A 22,400-nucleotide genomic window follows, 5' to 3' on the forward strand; every position below is an offset into this window, starting at 1 on the left:
TTTGTTTTTCAATTAGAATCTTCCAAATTGTAAGAACTGAATCTGAGGAAGGGACTCTAAATCTGAGGAAGGGTGATCCTTATCAAATATTGGTGGATATAAGTGGCTTTAAGCACTTTGTGATTCTGCAGTTAAGGTCATGGTTTCAAAGAGCATGTAGACCAGTTAATTCTGCTCTTATCCACAACTGATATCCCTTACCCCAACCAGCTGTCTTTTAAGTGGAGTAAAAACTGGAAACATAGCTCCACCCTCCTAACCTACCAGTAATGTATCAGGAAGATCCTTTTCACATTAATTATTTGCAGATACAGTAGAAAGTATGCTGGATATGAAGCTACATAAAACCTGGGTCCTAATCCTGGTTCTATAATTTCCTGTGTGAGATTGTGAAAGTCTCTTAATCTCTCTGAGCTTTGGGTTCTAGATATGTTTATATGTAAAGAGGAGACTGGTTGGTGAAGAGGCCTAATTCAAAGAATAATGGTTCTTAACCTGGGGTTTATGAACTTTAAAATTTTTCTGATAACTGTATGTCATTATAATGGGTTTCCTTTGAAAGCCTATAGCATTTATTTTTTGCATTTAAATACATGTTACTGAAAAGTCCACAGGCTTCACCAGGCTGCCAAGAGGGTTCATGATACCAAAGTGGTTTAAAACTGCTGCCTTAGAGCATAAGCAGATTTGTTCTTCCTGGTGGATTATAGAGAATATAAACAGTATTCCCTTCCTGGTTTCAATCCAAAATGTGAAGGCTTGATGAACATACTTCCAGCCATGAGTCACTGAGGGGATGGTACTTTGGTAATGAAGAATCTTCTAAGTGGTTGAGGATCTAGAACTGAGGGTACACAAACACGGTTTAAGTAAACAATTTCCTAAGATTGTCTTTGGTATATTTTGAGCGAGGAGGGTTGTTTGAAGTTAGAAGGGATACCTTTAGGACTCAGCCTTGCAGGAACTGAGAGAAGGACTAGTAGTTATGCCATTTTTGGAGTTAACTTGGTGACATCAGTGCTCTATAGAAAAGCTACGTATCCAGGTCAATAGAATGTTGGATCTAGAGTCAGAAAGACCAGGGTTTAAATCCTTCCCTAGCATTTCCTAAATGTGCGACCTTGGGCAAGTCACTTAACCTCTCAGCCTTGGTTTCCACATTGGTAAAATAGGGATAATGCTAACACTTTTTTCACAAGGTTGTTGTGAAGACCAAATGAAATAACATATGCAAAGCATTTTGCAAATCTTAAAGTGCTACATAAATGCTATCATAAACTGCAAAGTTCATGAGTTCGTTCTTCCAAGAGATTGAGGTGATATAAAAAAAAAGTTTGTTTCTGCCATATAGAGAGAAAAGCTTCTTGATGTTAATTGGCTAAATAGAATTGAGGTATTAGTCACTGATGGCTAACAATGGGAATAATACACAAGAATGGAAGTTTGATCCAATAGCATTAATGAAAAATAAGATAGAGTGAGAGAGAGAGTTTTCTTTCTTTTGAAGAATTGTTATACTGAATTTTAAAAAAAAGTCACTTTGAGATCATTTTCTAGGGCTGCTCTAAGAATCCAATCCAACTTTACCTCAAATGTCATTGCTCTTTCCTTTCATGCTCTGAAGGAAATACAATTTGATTCTACATTTCTCTACTAGTAAATAAATGTCTATTATGGGATGAAATAAGTAATGAAGATCTCAAGCCTCACTCCCTTTGTGTTTAAACCACTTAATGTAGCTAACCTATCATAACCTACACCTAAAGTTTAATGAAGTAACTGTCAGGGCCAATGAGAGGAGGCCTGCTTCTTTTATAACTAGAAAATTATAATTAGTGTATCATGGAGAACAAAGAAATGGGACATTACTTTCTGCATTTCCTAATCATATTCTTTCTTGTCCTGGTCTTAGAAGTGTGGTGGAGGATCCCAAGGCTAATCCTATCCCTATCACAGATTCTTAGTGATGCTTATAGTGAGTGGGTCAAGGTTATAAATAGGTATGAAGTCTGAAATTACAACTCTGGAATCCAGGACTCTGTCTCGTCTCCTCGTACAATTCTCCAAATCAGAAAGAGAGATACATAAGTTAACTGATTTTTTTTTCTACTGACTTTGGGGATCAACAGGCATGTGACCAGGTTTAGATGAATGTCTAATGTGTCTATACAATAATTGCCATTGCTACTGGATCTGACACTATGTGTCCTGTTCTACTGTCACTGGGATAATCACTGAGTGTGATCAAGAAATGTTTCCTTTGCAACATTATTTATCTTTTCCTTAACTCATCCTCCCATGCCTCACTTCTAAAATTAATGGTGAATATACTAATTTTGACATTGTTTCCAAGGTTGATGCTTACCATAGCTGCTTTTTGAAGTTTCATTAGGAATCTATGTGGATCATGGGACATGAAGCAATTATGAATAAAGGATATATGGAATTGAAAAAAGTAAGAATTAGGAAGCTATCACTGAAAGACAAGGGCATACTTCTTTTGAAAGCCTTCAAACTTCATCTTAAGTACTAACACCTTCTTGAAACCTTCCTCAAATACTCTGATTCCAACATATATTATCTCCATTAAACAATTTGGCATTTATATTCTTTTATAATTAAATTAAACTCAAAATTTATCAAGCACCTATTAGGGAAAAGGGATCATATTTGTTTCTCCTTGTTTCTGAAACAGACTTGTCAATAAATCAAAATACTTTTTTCTTTTATATCTCCAGACCTTCTCACTGGAGTGGTCACATGATGAGTCACTAAAGACTTGTTGAATCAAATGGGCAGGAATGAGGTTAGAGGTCAGTTTAGAGGACAGGGTGAGTAATAAGGGGATTGAACTCATGGGTAATTGTAGATGACTCAAAATAATGGCAGTGATGATAGAGAAGGACCTGATAGAGTTGAAGAAAGAGCAGGGCTCTTTTCCTCATGCCCCTTTAAAATTGTATTCTGAATCTGTCTGTACTTGAAGAATTCAGAATATGAGATCGTTGTCATGAGGTCTACATGTTGAAGGAGCTTTGATTTTGTCTAGTCAATATCTCTATCTCTACCTGCCAGATGAGAGGGCAACTTTGGTTCAGTACCATAAAAATATATCAGGGAAGGCCAGAGAGATGAGATGGAAGGGCAGAATTTCTTTTTAATAACTAACACTGTATTCCCAGTGCAGCTCCCTTTCCATAAAAGAGAGATAGTTAGATAGAGATGAGAGACAGAGAGGTGCAGATATTTAATCTGGGCTGCTTTGAGTTCATGCTAACTTTGGGAATGGTGATAAAATTGTGTCCCCAGGGGAATGAAGAAAACCAAAGACTTTGACCTGAAGCATAATAAAGAATTACTAAGACAGGATCCAGGACAGTATCTCTACTGAGGTACTTAATGCTGAACTTTTCCACTGGTTCAGCTTTGTGCCAGCTGAATAGTTGTTGTTGTTGTTGTTGTTTTTTAATGACAAGTAATGCTAAAGAGAAGCCCTAAGAACCAGTGATCCTGTAATGAAAATTTGGCAAGATCAAAGTTGGACAGTGTCCATTGGAGATTCAGGAATGGAGGTCTGTTGGTAAGAGTGATTAGATGTTCCTTGGCTCTACTTCCCTACCATGTCACAAGTATTCTTCAGGGAATGCAAACCCAGAGCCACATATGAGTTTTTCACTCCACTCTGCCTTTACTAATTCCCCAGTGGAAAATAGGATGAAGGCAAAGCTGATCACCCAGTTTCTTCTTCCTGTGAAGATTGGATTTAACTACCTCCTGATGGTAACAATGAAGATACTTAGCTCTTCCTTTATTGTGAAGATTAAATTGTAATTCCCTGATTGTAACAATGATGGTACTTAGTTCTTCCTTTATTGGGAAGATTGAATTGTAATCCACAATCTATTTTTAGATTTTAATCCCCAAAAGGTGGTAACTCAGTATTTGAAGTATATCTACCCATTTTAACTACAAAAAGTTGTTAACTAACTACAAAAGGTGAACTAACCAAAAAAGGTACTAAGTAACTAAAAAAGGTATAATCTAACCAAAGAAGGTGTGAACTAAAGAATGGGCAGTCCTGGAGAGGAGCATCTGCTGTGATTGGTAGACATGAAATTTAGTGGAGGTGACACAAGAGAAAAAGATCTTTAAAAAGAGGACCACAGGCCAGAAGAAGACATGTAGATAGATAGATAGATAGATAGATAGATAGATAGATAGATAGATAGATATAGATATAGATATAGATATAGATATATGCGATTCTAGTTAGAGTGAAGAACTCTCACTCAGAGGAGAGACTGGAAGATGGACACTCAGACTTGGCTGTGGAACTGGACCCCTAGGGAGCTTGTGCAGGAGTCCTCAGATTGCTTTCTTTTTAGATGGTCACCGTTGGTGAGCGAAAGGCTGAGTTGGTAAACCTGCCTTTCTTTGAGGTTTATACCTCTGAGAAAGGCCCACCCTCTTGAGACTTTTTCCCTGATTAGGGCCTTCCTTAGAATTACTATCTGGCTCTGAGGAAGCCAGAACTCTCTCTCCCTTTCTATCCTTTTCTCACTTCCTTAAAATCTAACCTCTATTGTAAAATAAACTACCATAAATTACATTTTACTTTAGTAATTCATTTTGTCATTTAGAAATTAAATCCCTGGTGAGCACCAACTTAAAATATTCAGAGTCCAAACCATAAAAAGTTTAACATTCCCCTCTCCCATTTATAGCTACAGAATGTGTGGCAGTATTTAGAACTGTTATCACTTTAAAGGTTTGTAATATGTGTGTGTCACTATATTAAGATCACAGATCTATTTCAATCTGTACCATTTCTGATTACTTTAATTAGAACAATGAGATGGAGAAATAAGGGAGAACAAACCCAGAAGAGTAAAAAGATTTGTTACATAGATTTTATAATGCCAGTGTTGGTTTTACCAGTGCAACCTGCTGGGACTAGATAGTGTGACAGGTAGAAGTGGAATGATTTCAGGGGTCACATCCTTTTGAGATATGAGATGTAGAAAATTAATCCCAAAGGTGGCTAAGTAAGCAGTGACAGCCAAATCAGTGTTGGTCTTAGATGAAAGTTATACCCCCGCAAAGAGAAGGGGGTGAGGTTTGCTGGGAGGGTATTCTTCCCTTAGTTAAGAGATTATCAATAACTCACCCTACCATGTTCACCTGGTGGGTTATACCAATATAGATAGGCAAAACATATCTGTCCAGTGCTCTTTCCACTAGCTCACATGGTTACTATGCAGGAGAAGACAGCACAAGGCCTCAGTCCAGGATTATCTGCCCATTAAATGAAAATTCTACAGACTGAGAGGTAAAGAGAAAGAAAGATGGGTAGGCCAAGATCTCCATGGCTATACATGTATATGCAAATGCACAAACATGTATAATGCACACATTCAAGCCTGTATAACTATACATGCACATTTTAAAATTGCACATACATGCCTCCCAAAAGAAACCCCAAATCCCAAGTTCACTGCATTTTTCATAACTATTGGCTGTTTTTCCCAATTCACTCACCAGTCTGTCTTTAGGAATAATCTCATCCTTCTGTTGCTCAATTACTTCTCAGTTCCTTAATAGTATTTACCTGAAATTGTGGCCCGCCCATATCTCTCTTCCAGGTATCAGATATGGCTTTCCTCCATTGTTTATTTTTCTCCCCTCAGACTTTCCTGCCCACAAGAACTAATGAGGCAGACCTCAGTAAGAGGGCCTACAGTGCCAATGCTTGGTGCAGGGTTCATACCCAGGCTTCTTGGCTCTGGTTACTTATACTAATGGAAAAACAAATGATTCCTGGCCAACCCCTAAAACAGATAGTACAGAGGGGTAGGAGTATAGTTAGATAAGGGAGGAGCAGAGAGACCATAGAATGCAGGTGACAGAGGGTAGAGTAGATATAGGAAGAGAGGAACAAAAAGCAAGTGTAAAAATCAGGAGAGGGCCAGATCAGGAATTAGGGAAGCTCCAGCACTTATGCTGTTCTTGCATTCCCATCACCTGGGACTGACAGGACCTCAGACTTAGAAAAATCTAAGGAAATAATTTCTCAGTGTCTTAGCTGGGCATCCATGCCAATAGCTGGTAAGAGGTCAAGGAGTATGAGAAATGACTTTTTTTTAAGACTATTGAATTTAGAATTTAAAAGAATATTTTTAGTTAAGTGGTTAGTAGTTAGCTAGAATGAAGAATAAAAAAGATCTGAGTTCTGATTCTGCTGTTTATTTAATGAATGTGTTTGGGCAAATCATTTTACATTTGGTACTCCATTTCCCTTTTTATAATATGGAGTTAATATTGTTCTTCCTACTTCCTAACAAATCTGTTGCTATTTGAGGTGATAAAATGAAGATCTACCAAATACCAGAACTGATAAGCTTGTAACAATTCCACTTTTGGTTGAACAACTAACCAACTGAATTGGTCTCCCAGATGGCAATCTGTGGTCCCATGGTACCCAGTCTCAAGTCCTTTGATTTATCTATGCTATCAGTGATCTTAGGTATATGATCCATTCAATTTTCTTCCAGTGTATTTGCTATCCCTTTCCCTTGGCAATATGTATATATTGCCAAGTGTTATACTAAACGGACTCCTGTCATCTGTTTCAGAGCAGAACCTGCCTGAATTACAATTTGGCTTCTGACCAGATCGCAGCACCATCAACATGGTCTTCACAGTGAGGCAAATGCAGGAAAAATGCCTTGAGCAGAACCTGAGTCTTTACATTGTCTTCATAGACCTGACAAAGGCGTTCGACACAGTGAACAGGGACTCATTGTGGGTGATCCTCAGCAAGCTCGGTTGCCCAGCAAAATTTGACAAACTGATCCAGCTCTTTCATGTCGACATGACAGGGGAAGTCCTATCTAGTGGAGAGACTTCTGATCGCTTCAACATCTCCAATGGCGTGAAACAAGGCTGTGTCCTCGCTCCAGTACTATTCAACCTATACTTCACCCAAGTATTACAACATGCTGTGATGGATCTAGACCTGGGCGTCTACATCAAATACCGACTGGATGGCTCACTATTCGACCTTCACTGCCTGACTGCAAAAACAAAGACAACAGAGAGACTCATCCTGGAAGCTCTCTTTGCAGATGACTGTGCTCTCATGGCCCACCAAGAAAATCATCTCCAAACCACTGTGGACAGGTTCTCGACCGCAACAAAACTGTTTGGCCTGACTATCAACCTCAGCAAAACAGAGGTGCTGTTCCAACCTGCACCAGGGAGGCCAACTAACCAGCCATGCATTATAATCGACAGCATGCAACTTTCTAACGTCAACACTTTCAAGTACCTGGGCAGCACCATCGCCAACGACGGGTCCCTAGACCACGAGATTAATGCCAGGATCCAAAAGGCCAGCCAGGCACTCGGGCAGCTGCGCTGCAAAGTCCTCCAACACAGAGGTGTAAGCATTGTGATGAAGCTCAAAGTGTACAACGCAGTGGTCCTCAGCTCGCTCCTGTATGGTTGTGAGACATGGACACTGTACCGGAAGCACATGAAGCAGTTGGAGCAATTCCACCAACGCTCCCTCTAGTCAATCATGAGGATCCGATGGTAGGACCGAATCTCCAATCGGGAAGTCCTCGACAGAGCCAACTCCACCAGTATCAAAGTAATTTAGGTCCTCAAAACCCAGCTACGATGGTCTGGACACGTCATCTGCATGGACCCACAGCGAATACCAAGACAGGTATTCTATGGTGAACTGTCAGCTGGACTCAGGAAACAAGGCCGACCAAAGAAAAGATTCAAGGATCAGCTAAAGTCCAACTTGAAGTGGGCTGGCATTACACCAAAGCAACTAGAACTCGCTGCCTCTGACAGAAGCAGCTGGTGAACCCACAGTAGCCATGCCGCCACCACCTTTGAAGATGAGTGACGTCGATGTCTTGCCGCTGCGTGTGAACACCGACACCAGGCCACAGCTGCACCTCCCGTAACAACTGGCATCCCATGCCCCATGTGCCACAAACTTTGCGCCTCAGCCTTTGGACTCCAAAGACACATGAGGGTACACCGTAGATGAAACTGCACAAAGACAATCGTCATTCTCTCTCGGTCACCAAGAGACTACCACTATATATATATATATATATATATATATATATATATATATATATATATATATATATAGTGACCATGTTAACAGTCAAAGAAACTGTGCACACAGTTCTTTCTAGGGAACTATACTCTCCTGCTTTCTACCTTCTACTGTGGACTAACATTCCTATAGAAGATAGAGGGCACAGATTGTGGGCAGTCTTCTTCATGAACGTCTCCTTGCAGGAAATGTATAGATATGTTTAACTCTAATCCAGATTCCTTGGTGCTTTCTGGTCCATCTTCTTTCATTGCTATTATTCCATGAATTTGGATGACAGAGGCAGATGCCTGTTAACACTGCCAGAATCTCCCAGCTGTGGGCACTGTATGTTGTACAACCATTTTGTTTATCATAGTTCGTTTCAAAACCAAACAACTGTTATTGTTACTATTACAATGGAAACAATTAGTGCAGTAAAATAATGACTCCTGTCTTCCTTCCAAAAAACAGGCCCATTTTTTATGACAGTATTCTACTTGTGTTGCATGAATGAGAGCCATGGGACACGCTAGCCTTCAAAGAATTAAAACCAAATTATCACTCAAAGAAAAATAAAAAGATGTAACATGGGTATGAACAAGCTTTTAAAGAGAACAATTAAGAACTGAAATAAAGGATATTATCAAAGAAATTACAGGAAAAAATTAAATGGTAATGTGTCAAGAGTGAGGAAAAACTGAAAGTCTGAGTTCCACTGTTATCCTAAAAAGACCCTTATAACAATGGATAGGCAGACCCCTTAAGGAAAACTTAAGGGAGGAGACAGAAAAAGTAGTATGGGATGGCCATACGTGCAACACTGGGTGGAACATTCCCATTAATAAAATCACACATCCATATGAGTATTTTAAAATGAGTTATACAAATACTCCCATGTACATAATTACACACTCACACAATACTCATAACATCCCTCAAAAGTGTGGGCGCTTCATAGTTTCCAAAGTTCTTTCCTGTCCCTTTTCCCCATCTGATTTCCATAACACCAAAACTCAATATAAATTAACAAGGTAAGACAAATTCAAAAAAAGTTAAGGTGATTTTGGGCAGCTTTAATGGAGCATAACTTTCAGGAATGAAGAAGTTTTCATTTCTCTATCATCTATTCTATTTAGATACCCTGGACGTTATTTTCAGTTCTGTTAGAATTAGTTTAGGAGTGATGTTAATAAGCTAGAAAGGAAGGCAATCAGGATGGTCAAGTTCTCTGAGTCCAGGTTATATAAGAATTGATTGGAAGAACTGGAGATACTGAATTAATCTAGAAAAGGTAGGAGTGCAGGAAGGATAGATGATGGCTCAACCATTTGTCCCCCAGAACAGAGATTCGACTTATTTTACTTGACCCTAGAAGGCAGAGCCAAAATCAATGTGTTGTCAAGAGGCACATTTAGGCTTTCAGGGTATGTGTATATGTTGGGGGAAGGGATGAGTATGTCAGAATAAAACAAAAGATAAAAAAAAAAAACCAAACATCTTAATGATCAAAACTGTTCAAAAGTAATGGGCTGATACCACTGCTGGGTTTATATTCCAAAGAGATAATAAGGAAAAATACCTGTATGAGAATATTCATAACTGCGCTGTTTGTGGTGGCAAAAAATTGGAAAATATGGGGATGCCCTTCAATTGGGGAATGGCTAAATGTTGGTAACAGAATACTATTGTGCTCAAAGGAATAATGAACTGGAAGAATTCCATACGATCTGGAATAACCTCCAGGAAGTGAAGCAGAGTGAAAGGAGCAGAACCAGGAGAACATTGTACACAGAGACAGATACACTGTGGCACAATTGAATGTAATGAACTTCTCCACTAGCAGCAATGCAATGATCCGGGACAATTCTGAGGGACTTATGAGAAAGAATTCTATCCATATCCAGAGAAAGAACTGTGGGAGCAGAAACACAGAAGAATGACTGCTTGATCACATGGTTCGATGGGGATATGATGTATATATAGACTCTATGTATGGGATATGATAATGTAGACTCTAAATGATCACTCTTGCAAATATTAAAAATATGGAAATAGGTCTTGATCAGTGATACATGTAAAACCCAGTGGAATTGCTCTTTGGCTATGGGGGGGGGGGGAGAGAACATGAATCATGTAACCATGGAAAATATTCTATATTAATTAATTAAATAAAATTTTTCAAATCTAAAAAAATAAGTAATGGTCTGCCTTGGTAAATGGAGGGATTCTCTTCATTAGAGATCTTAAAATAAGAGCTACCTATATAAGCATTTGTTTTGTTTCATAGTGTGGCTTCCTTTTAGCAGGTAGGTTGGACCAGATAGCCAAGGAGACTCCTTTCCAATATAAATTCTGTGAGAATACCTGGGAAGAGATTATTATCCCTATCTGACAATTCATGAAATGGACTCAAGGGATGAAGCAACTTGTTCAAAGGCTCACAGCAAGTCAGTGGTAGAGCTGGGATTAGAATTGATGTCTCCTGATTTCAAATGCAATATCTGACAGACTCTTATAGAAATGTACATACCTAATACACACATGCCCACACACACACACATGGATGGGTGGGGAGGGAAAGAGAATAAGCATTTATTTAACCAGATACTATGCTAAACACTTTATAAATATTACCTCATTTGATCTTCACAATAAGTTTTCTAGTCATATGCTTTTATTATCCCCATATTATAGTTGAGGAAACAGAGGCAGATAGTGGGTAAGTGAGTTGTCCACGATCAGACAGCTAGGAAATGTTTAAGGCCGGATTTGAACTCATGTCTTCCTAACTCCCAGCCTAGTGTTCTACCCACCATGCAACCTGGGGTAAATTAGAGTAAACAGATATAGCTACCCAACCAAACTGTTTATTTGTTTAATTAAAAATTTCACTATTTATCTAATAGGGTAATAATTAAGAGACACATAATAATGCTTATAATTAATGACCTTTAAAAATTCTGTATGTTTGTAAAGATGAAAGTAGCCACAAGAGGGAGCCAAAGTCTAATTAAAAAAAAAAAAAGTAAACCAACCCCCCAAATGAATTTTCTCACCCAGGATTTTCCTATACTGCCTGGTGATCCCTAACAACTAATAAACTTCTAAATTATCCCATAAGGGTAAATAAACACTTATGGCTTCTGTAGAAAGGTCAAACACTAGAGAAGGGGATAGGTTTGTGGATAGCCAGGAGGGCTAGAATGGAACCCAGGTGAGTCAACATTTCAATCACTGAACTAACCTGGAAAAATATGCTGCCACATAATAAGACACAGATACGAGGAGGGGCACCCATCCCTTAAGGACCTCTCAGGCTTTCGGCTAGTGTACAGAACAGCCTGACAAATCTCTTGCCCAAGTTCAGACAAAAGTGTCCTGACCCTTGACCCTATCCCCAAGGTGATACTGACCAGAGAAGGTAATGACGAAGATCCCACCCACTGCTGCATCGCTGTGGAATTTGAGCAGGACCTGGTTGGATGAGCTCTGGATAATTTTCTTGGCCGAACTGCGTGTGAAGACTCCCAATTGGGGAGTTGTCTGCTGGGGCCCATCCCTGTCAGCCAGAAAGAAGGCTGTCAGTGTGGTGTCAAGTTTACAAGGGCTTGCCCCATGGATGCCTCCCAAGAGAGACCTGGCAATGGATTAAATTCTCTTTTTGCTGAACTACATCATTCTCCAAAGTGACTCATGTTGGGTTTAGAAAATCCAGTTTCATGAATTTCTTTGTGGCATGAAGTTAATCTGCTATGGTAGAAGAATTCCAGTCTAATCTGCATTCACATGAGTATTCTGTCTCTTCTTTATTAGATAATATATTTCTGTCACTTCCTTTGGCATCTGGATCACAACAGTTTCTTTAGGAAGGTTTTTTGGTTGACTTCATCCCACACAGAGCATACCTTGATACTTTATTTTATAGCATCAGATTTATTTGGGGGACTGGAAGAATATATTGAATTTCTTCCCATTTTTCTGCCATAATGAAAGGCTCTAAGGAGCTACCTCCCAATCTTATTCTATGTCCCACTGTTGGCTTCCTGACTTCAGAGAAACTAAACTCGCTTTCCTAGTGTACTAAAAAGAGCACTGGATACAGAATCAGATCTAGGATCAAATCCCACTTCTGCTGCTTAGTACTTGAGAGGCCAGGAGCAAGACACTAGAGACTGCACCTAGTGATCTCTAAGACTCCTCCTAACTAGTTTTTCTATGCTCCTCTGGCCTCAAGAATTCCCTCTGCTGATTAGGAAAAAACAGATAAAACTAAAATTAAATCCTGACAAAGAAACCTTAGGATGCCCCCAAATGTATGTCCTAAGGGCCTATATTCACTGCAGTTTTGAGTGCATGGGCTCTAAGGAAAAAACAAACAAACCTGGGACTACTAGGATTCCTGAACGAGTTAGTTCTTTTCTTTGGATAAAGTAGCTAGCTATGCTATTAGGATTTCCCTTACTTCCCAGGAGACAAAGGCCCTCACTCTCTGAATAGGACTAAGGATCCATTCATCTAGCATCTTTGAAATTCCAGGAGGTTGATGTCTATTTATAGTTGCTTATGTAGCTTCTTTGGTAATAGAGACATAATCTAGCAATCGTTTTCATTTGACTTTGAGACATACTGAAGGGTGTATCTGTGTGTACATGTGAATATGTGCACACAAGTACATTGTGCAGTTGGAAAATTTGCAACACCTGAGCTACATTCCCAGCATTCCTTTCAGTTACATCTCATTTACGTAAGGATGCTTAGGAGATAAATTTGGCTGAGACCTACACTGTGGGGCTCTTTTTTTGGAGCTTGTGCTTTTGGTAAAGTGCTGCAGGTATGAGTCTCTGGCTCTCTTTGCTCTGCTCACTTGACTGAAAGAACTTTTCTTTTCTTTCTCCTCTCTTTTGATTATTATTAAAAATCCTACAACATGCATGCCAGGGTATGTGTGTCTGTGTGTGTTAGCTAGCTAATTTACCTGGCCAAGAAGGTGCTGTATTCTCAAGTCATGAGTAAAATGATCCTGTAGACCCTAGGCCACCCTGCATGTGGGCGGGGAAAGGTGAATGTGAATGGAATGTTGCCCATCCGTCATTTCCAAAGCCCAGAGAGGATTGCTGGTAGGACCTCTCCTCCCCACCTCTGAAGCCCCTTACCAGATGGTGATGAAGTCATTGTCAGGCTCCGTCTGCAGCAGGCTGAAGTTGAAGTGAATACCATGGCCAGGGGGCACTGTGAGGAGCCAGGTGCAGTCCTGAGAGTTGGGATATGGGTTAGGGAAGCCAGGGGAGTAGACAGTGCCATTGTATAAGGTGATGTTCCCTCCGCAGGGGACTGTCAGGGTAGGAAACAAACAGAAAGAACTATGCTTAGAGATTTCCATCAACCTGGAGGGCATTCCATGCTCTTGTCAGTCTACCATGTTTCCCAATGCAAGTAGCTATCCCTTAGAATGAGCTCATCTGGTAGTGTGTGAAAGAGACAGAGAAAAAGATCCTTTACAGGGATTTCTCTGATAGGCCCCGTCCAGGCCAGACCTCACATTGTCCCCATATAGTCCATGCTCATTGCTTCAAACATGCTGCCCCTCCCACCTAGAATGAGAGGCAGGATGCATGCTATCAAAAAAGTGCTTGTCTTAGAATCAGAAGCATGGGGTTTGATCCCCAGCCCCACCACTTACTAGCCGTGTGAACCTGGGCAAGTCATTCCAATTCTCTGAGCCTCAGTTTCCTCATCTGTAAAAAATGGGATAATAATACCAGCCCTATCTTTCTTACAGAATTGTTGTAAGAATAATATTTTGTAAATTGCAGACCACTAAATAAATGTGAACTATTATCATTCCCCTTATGCTACACCTACTGAATCTTACCTGTCCTTTAGGAAGAGTACAACCTCTACGTCATCTGGGGAGCCTTTTCTGACCAAACAAACCCACTAATATCTCTCTTGTTGCTGGACCTTTTCTGGAACACGAGGCACAGTACACATTGTTAGGAATCATCTTCAGCTGTGGGTACCTCTCCTTAGCTCTATTGTGGGCTCCTCTAGAGCAGGAATTTTGTTGTAGAATATGAAGCCAAAGTATAAAAGGATCTTACAGGTCACCTCATTGATTTTATACCTGAGCATGAAAGCCCACTACAAAGTCCTCAGCTAGCCTTAGCTTGAAGTCTTCCAGTGGCATTACCTGCTAAGGGAACCCATTTAACTTTTGATAATCTCTTAACTCTAAGGAAGTTTTTCCCTGTGTTAAGAAATCTGCTTCTTTACAACTTCCATCCATTACTCTAAGTCCTACTCTCTGGAACCAAGCAAATGTCTAATCTTTGTTCAATATAAGAATATTTTTCAAAATTTGATGATAACTATTATACCCTAAGTTATATCTTCTCTAGACTAACCATCCTTTGTTCCATCAACCAATCCTTTTGTGACATAGTTCGGATTTGCCAATGTTAATTCTAATAAATCCAGAATGAAATACAATGTTCCAGATGTGATTTGAAATAGACTTGCAGAGTCATTGTGTCCTTTATTCTCAATATCAGACTTCTATCAATAAAACCCAAGATATTTGTGGTTGCCAAGTCACTGATTCATACCAAATCTTTAATTTGCTAAATATACCAATATTTTTTGAAGGGCATGATTTTTAGCCACATTCCCTTCATTTTGTACTTATATGAGAGATTTAGACTTCTTTGGGTAATTCACAAGGTCAGAGTCCCTTCTTATGGTTTAAAGAGAAAAATTCCAGTGGGTGAATAACCCAGAGCAGCAGATTTGAATTTGACATAAATAAAAACTTCATTTCAAAAAATGGAATGGGAGAAAGTTACATCTCTTGTTACTGGAATTCCTCAAGGAAAAGATGAATAATCCCTTGTTGGAAATATTGAAGAGGAAATTCTACCTCAGGTATGTATTAGAAAAGATGACCTCTGAAGGCCTTTTGATTTCTCAGATTCAATCTCCATTTTCTAGCTAAGGAAATGAAGGCTCAGGGGTTACATGACATGCCCACAGTCACAGCTAGTAAGTGGCAGAGCCAAGGTTCAAAGCCAAGTCTTTTGTATCCAGGTCCTGTTTTCCTTCCACTCCAAGTGCCAAAGGGAATGTCTCAGTTTTCACTATAATCATGTTGCACACTCAGGTGTGTTTTGTAAAAACTCTTTTTAAAAGAAATGCAAGTTCTGAAATCTTTAGCATGTATGTTCTCCATGGCCCAGAAGAATAGGGTACATTTCCACATTTTCACTTGGGATATTTCTGTAAAAGGCACTCCTACTGCCTCATAGCCTGCATTATCACCCTGCTACTGCTGTCCCTCCAAAACTCCTTATTTCTGTGTCTGCCTGTATAGTACTATGAATAACCCAATCTCTAAGAATTCTTCTATTTCTGACTATGTCTTCAACTAATGTCATTCATTGCCACATCTTGAATGAAAAAGAAGAGTTAACCAGAAATATTGGCTCCGTAGGGAAACTGAGTCTGATATCCTAGATCATCAATGACATACACTTTCTATGAGAAATGACTATTTTTATTAGCTCTACCAACTTTATCCATTGCTTCGAATATTCTCTTACACCACAAATAAAATCATTTGCAAAATCTTGTCATTTCTACCTGTACAATATCTCTCATTTATCCTTCTCTTTCCTCACATGACCACCAACCTAGTGTGGGCCACATTACCTCTTACCTAGACTACATTCCAATGGACTGCCAAATGGTGTCCCTTTCTTGAGTGAGTTCTCACTCCTATCCCTAATTGTCTAATATTTCCTTCATGTTGCTGCTAGTGTTACTATGCTAAATCAGCATTCTGACCATTTTACTCTCTTACTCCAGTGGCTCCCTATTTCCCTTGGAATGAATCTCAACTCCTCTTTTTGGCTTATAAAAGTTCTTACCACCTGATCCTGAACTATTTTTCCAACCTTCCTACACACATTAATCCTTTTCTTGCACCCTGCAGCCAAACTAGTCCTTGCAGTTTCTAACACAAAATATCCTACCTCCTAGTTCTTTGCCTTTGCACTCCCTATCTACCATACCTGAAATATACTCCTCCTCACCTCTGTCTCTTGGAATCCTTGTGATATTCCTCCTCTCAGCTCCTTCCCCCCCTCAGAATATTCTTGTATTTTAAACAGATTTTGTGTAAGTATATATATATATGTATGTATGTATAACACGTGTATATAAACATTTCTATATATACAAATATGTCTTACATCAAAATATATTTCATATATCAAACTATAGTTTAGATATACATATGTGTGTATACCTACATATATATACATATATATATATATATATATATATATATATGTATATATATATATGGCTGTGTATGTGTGCACACATACACACATTTTCTCCCCACATAAAATGTCTGCTCCTTGTAGCAGCCAACAACTGTTTCATTTTTTTCTTTGTACTCTCAGCAGGAACTTAATAAATGTTTGTTGATGGATTGATTTTTCATCACCTTTGGGTAATTTGTCAGTATGGTTTCCAAACTACTAGATATTCCCTGGATGACAGATACACACAGGACACACTTTGCTAGTTGCCCTTTGGGGATAGAAGGCTGGAACAGCAAAATTCTATTCAATCCAATCAGATTCAATTGGCCAGAGATCTTATTAAGTTGCCAAAGACAAAAATGAAACACCTAGAGGTACAAGAAAGGGTATGAAATATACCTGAGGAAGTAAATACAACCTCATTTCAAGAGTGGTAGTGTGCTACTAATTTGGGCCATTAGGAAAGGCTTTAGGTAGGAGGTAGCCCCAGAGCTGGACTTTGAAGGGAGTCAGGGGCTTCCTGCAGCAGGAGTGAGGAGTGAAGACATTTTAAACATGGGGAAACACTCAGGCACAAGCATGCATGCAAGGTGGAGTATACGGGAAAAAGAAACATCTTGGCAGGTCAGTTTTACCTGAATGAAAAGTGAGTAAAGGGAGTAAAAAGAATGTAAAGAAACAATGGAGGGCCGTTGGAGGTTTTGTCATAAGGAGGTTACATAGTCAGATCTGTGTTTTGTAAATATCAATTTGGCAGAAGCTATATGGAGGAAAAATTGGAGAGGGATGTGTTTGGAGGAAAGGAAATCTATTAGGATGTTATAGCAATGCTTCACAGGAGGAGGAAAGGGAGGTCTGAATTAGAGGCTGTATAAATTAAGAAAAGGAGATAGATGTGAGAGATTTTTGTAGGAAATAGGGTCAATTACTCTTGGAAACTGATGGCATTTTGAAGTTAAAGAGAAGGGAATAGTCAAGAACAAATCTAAGTCTGTGAACCTGAATGATGGGAAGGCTGATGTCATCAATAAGAACAGGCACATGCACATGAAAGGAAAGGCACCTGCAAAACAAGACACCTCTATATTCACAATCTTTCAACTGCTCTGAAGATTTTATTTTGTTTCTTTTCTCTCCCATCTTGTATTTTACTATCTCTGGAAATGAAATTATGGCTCACCTAAAGCTTCAAATACTAGGAAAGTTACCACTTTCTATGGATTAAATATATTGGTTAATTGCAACTGGTACCAAAAAGGAAGTACTGTTACCATTCCTGGCATTTAAGCCATGTTTGCTTCCTTTTACTCCTGTGATTCAGCTCTTTGGCTTTCTCCATTTTACAAATAGCACCATACCTTCACACCTGGGCAGAGGGTGGTCCCAGTTCCTATTAGTGCCATGCAGGCAGGTAAGCACTGGGTGGCCAATCAACTGATATCCTAGGAGGCATTCAAAGGTCACTGACTGTCCAACATTGTATCCTGCTCCTCTCACAATGCCATTGGCAAAGGGTTCTGGATCTGGGCACTCTTGGAGTTCATAGGCTGGAAATGAGAAGGAAGATTTGTTAAATTATTCCTATTGGACTTTATCTTTTAAATTTGCATTCATATAAAATCTAACCTATCTTCTTTTGAGATACTAGATTTATTCCACCCTTTCCACAGAAGGATTTCGCCAAACAATATTTCAGGATAGGTAATGATCTCAGTGACTATTTAACCTACCCATATCTGAAAAATAATCTTCTATATAACATACTTAGTAAGTGGTCATTCCACCTTTATTTGAATATCCCAATGAGAGGAAAAGAACACTGCTTCTGGAAGACTAAAATTGTTACAGTCCCCTCCCCATACCAACCCTAAATTTTCCTTTGCAATTTCCAGTCACTGTTTCCAGTTCTAATCTTTAGAATCAAGCAGAAAAAAAGTTTAATTCTTTTTTAGAACTTTCTCTCAGACTCAGATACAGGGGCCCATCATAAATAGAAACTTAAGTTTTTTTTCAGTTTGGAGATGTTGGAAACCTATTAAGAAGAGCCCTATTTTTAGGCTGTTTTACTTGGCCCAGGCTATGAAAAGAGAGATGGAACAGAAGTCCTTTGAAAACACTCTCTCTCTCTCTCTCTCTCTCTCTCTCTCTCTCTCTCTCTCTCTCTCTCTCTCTCTCTCTCTCTCTATCTCAATAATACAAGAATTTTCTTTTTTTTAGGCAAATTGTTCTATAGTCAAAACTTCTGTAGTTGCTAGGAATTTTTTTTCAATCAATTATAGAGAAAAAGCTAACAAATGAATGGGACTGATCCCCATGTAGCTGATAGTAGGCTGCCTCCAGGGAAGGCCAACCCAGCTCTTGAATACTTTTAATTTTCTGGATTTCCCTTACCATCCTCACTAATAAACATTTGGGGTCAGTGCTTCTTCACTGGTATACAACATTAGCAAGTTCATTTTCCTAATTCCCCAGAATACGATAAATGAATCATGACTTTCATATTATTGTTCTTCAGAACCATCCCATAATTATCAAAGCATGCACCTCAGTCAGAATCATATACAGAGTAATAAATTCCTATTCTTTTGTCCTTTCCACAGAACAAGAAAATTATATTTTATCATATAGGCGACATGCTTTGTTATTAAGTTTATATTCTTTTTTCTTTTGGATTCATTTCCATTTATCCTTTAAAGCATATTCTGAATGGTTCCTCTTCCAGTAATCCTTCCCTGATTTCCTCAATCAGTAATAATCTCTTACCACTCCCAAACCAACAGATTAATTACTGATGCTTCTTTAATGTGCTTATCATATGCTATTTTGTATTATACTTACATGTATCATTTAAAGGCAACAGGATTCTAATCAAAGCAACTTTAAATTCCATTATGGCAGGGAATATGTATTTCTAAACTCTGTTCTTCCCACAGCATCTAACATAATGCTCTATACACAACAGGAACAAAATCAATATTTTCTGAACTGAATATAACTTAACTAGAACCAAACGAGTGAAAGTTAAAGGGATACAGATTTTGATTCAATATAAGTGGAAAATGTCCTAGAAATCCAAGCTCTTCAGATAGGTAATATGTTGTATAAAATAGTTAATGAGTTTAGAGGATTGTAGATTTAGAGCTCAGGGGTACAGTAGAGGTCAGCTAGTCCAAATCTCTCATTTTAAAGATGAATAAATGAAGGCCTAAAAAAGAAAAGGAACTTGCCTAAAGTCACATATGTAGCAAGTGGCAAATCTAGGACTTGAGCCCATATCTCCTAACTCTAATCAATATTTTTCCTTCAGTAACACACTTTCTTCCAGGGAGTCATCGAGTAAAGAAGAGATAATCAATGTTGGCATGTTATAGAGAGGATGACTGTTTAACTTCCTATAATCTACATCTCCACTCCACATCAGTCACTCACAAAGATGGAGATACCCTAGATCTTGCCATCATCAGCAAATGTACCACTACTTTGAAAAATTCCAGAATTTCCCCATCTGACAGTAATCTATTGGCTTTTCATCTCTCCCTGGGCTTCACCTTAAAAAAAAAACCTACTCTTGTCACAATATGTCCTCTAATCATTTGACCCCTCAATTTTCTCCCAGGCCATCTCCCCTGCACTAACCTCTTTCTTTTCTCCCCATATTGATACCTTAGTGAAATAATTCACTCTATATTGTACTCATCTCTTGAATTTCTAATGCCTTATCATGTGGCCAACTATACATGGTCAAAACTCAACCACAGATCACTCCTATCATTTGTAACCTTTACTTTTATACACATGCTGATGAAGGAAGATGGGGGAAAAGCAAATATTCTGGCCACTAAAAATTTATGTTACACATCAACTGTGCCGTCTCTGCTGTTAGGCATCCTCCAGTACCTGCCTTTATCTGTTTACTTCACAGAATCTTTTCCAAACCTTTTCATCCCTTATCAATACTGCCATGGCTCCTCCTCCAGCCACTCTGTTAGCTGAGCACCTTGCAAAATATTCTACAGAAAAATTGAAGTCATTCTCTTATCCCCTTTTTTCTCATTCCGATCACATAGAAGCCCTCTGTCACTATCTCCTCCTTCACCCCAGTTTCACAAGAAGTGGCTCTCCACTTTACTTTTTCTAATTATTGCATCCTGTCTTCAGCAGATTTTCTCCTCTATCTCCACTTCTTCACATACTTTCAGTCTCTATCTATTGCTTCATTTACTATTGCCTACATACCATATAATATTGCCTATAACCTGAAAAAAAAACCTCTCATTTGGCCCTTCCATTTCCCCCATCATCCTATTTCTCTTCTGTCCTTTTTAGCTAAAATCCTCAAAAAGGCCTTCTACAATGGACACTTCTCTCCTCTCATTCCCTACGTAATCCTTTACAATCTGGCTTTTGAGCTTCTCATTCCACTGAAACTTCTTTCTCCAAAGAGACTAATGGTCTCTTGGTGGCCAAATCAAATGACCTTTTCTCAATTTTCATTCTATTTGACCTTTGCAACTTTTAACACTGCTGGTCACTTTCTCCTGCTTGATATTCTCTTCTAAGTTTCTGAGACACCACTCTCTTCTGGTTTTCTTTTTACCTATCTGACAGGTCCTTGTCTGCTTTCTTTGCTAGATTTTCCTATAGACCATCCCCTTTAAACCATAGGTGTTCTTAGGGTTTAAGCCTGTGCCTTTTCTCTTCTCCCTTTATATTACTCCATTTGATGATCCCATCAGCTCCCATAGATCCCACCTTTTTGCTTCCCAAATCAGACAAAACCATGCTCTCTGTCCTTCAGACTTGAACCCTAGTAATCATCTTGGACTCCCTACTCCTCACTCTGTCCCCAAATTCAATTATTGCCAAAGTCTGTCAATTTTGCCTTTTCTAATCTCTTGAATATACCCCATTCTCTTCTCTGATACTATCATCCCTCTAGTGAAGGCCCTCATCATCTCATTTCTGAACTACTGCAGTAGCCTGCTTGGAGGCCGGCTTGCCTTGAATCTCTCCCTACTGTAATCCACTAAGGTAACTTTCAGAAAGCTCAGGTCTGATCGTGCCACCCCTTGTTACTGAATAAATTCTAGTTGCTCCCTATGGCCTCTACATAGAATGTATATGACCTCTATATAGAATCCTCTAGCACTCAAAGCCTTTCATAACCTAGGACCCCTTCCCTCACCTTTCTAGTCTTCTTACACATTACTCCTCCTTATTCCCAACAGTTATTCTTTGACCTAGTGACACTGGCCTCCTGACTATTGTATAAACAAGATATGCCATCTCTTGGCTTCAGGTAGTTTTTCTGGCTGTCTGCCATATCTTGAATGTTCTTCCTCCTCCCTTCTGACTACTGACTTCCTTAGCTTTCTTTAATTTACAACTAAAATCCCATCTTTACTGAAAGCCTTCTTCTTCCCCTCTTAATTCTAGTACCTTACCTCTGTTAATTAATTTATATTTCTATTGTATATAGTTTGCTTTATATATATTTTTTTCATGTTGTCTTTTTTCACAAGACTATAAGCTCCTGGAGAAGAGGTGTCTTTTGTCTCTTTTTAAAAAATCACCAGCACACAGTACAGTGCCTGGCACATAGCTGATGCATACTAAATGTTTACTGATTGAATGAACTAGTTGATTTCTGAGGTATGTTTTAGCTCTGAGTATCTGTGTCTGTGATTTTATGTAGCCTTAAAACCATCTCCAAACAATGAGGAACTGGATAATCTCCATCTTAATCTTAAAGCTAGGAAAAGTAAGCTAAAGCTCCACAATGTAACTTGTCTTGTGACAGAGTCCAAAGCCAAAAGAATATGGGAGGGGATGGGGAAGATTTTGGGGGAAAAAATTCCCTAGTTGCCTACCAATCTGTCCCCTGACTCTGTGGGCTTTGCCTTTGTGAGCAAAGCCCCAGAGATGGCTTACCCTTGATTCTGTGGCACACGGCT

The 22,400-nt window shown here is 39.0% G+C and overlaps 1 protein-coding gene across 7 annotated transcripts in view; it reads right to left on the bottom strand.

Moving 5' to 3' along the window:
- CSMD2 (CUB and Sushi multiple domains 2) overlaps positions 1–22,400 on the bottom strand; it is a 1,065,508-nt gene that overhangs the window by 106,958 nt on the left and 936,150 nt on the right. For all 7 annotated transcript variants that reach the window (XM_056795117.1, XM_056795119.1, XM_056795118.1 and 4 more), the window contains 3 exons: positions 17,805–17,993; positions 13,276–13,453; positions 11,536–11,681 (listed from right to left, as the gene is read on the bottom strand). In XM_056795117.1, the coding sequence (XP_056651095.1) occupies positions 11,536–11,681; positions 13,276–13,453; positions 17,805–17,993 (513 nt within the window). The remainder of the gene's footprint in view (positions 1–11,535; positions 11,682–13,275; positions 13,454–17,804; positions 17,994–22,400) is intronic.

This window comes from Monodelphis domestica, chromosome 4 (assembly GCF_027887165.1).
Source record: "Monodelphis domestica isolate mMonDom1 chromosome 4, mMonDom1.pri, whole genome shotgun sequence".
Lineage (NCBI taxonomy): Eukaryota > Metazoa > Chordata > Mammalia > Didelphimorphia > Didelphidae > Monodelphis > Monodelphis domestica.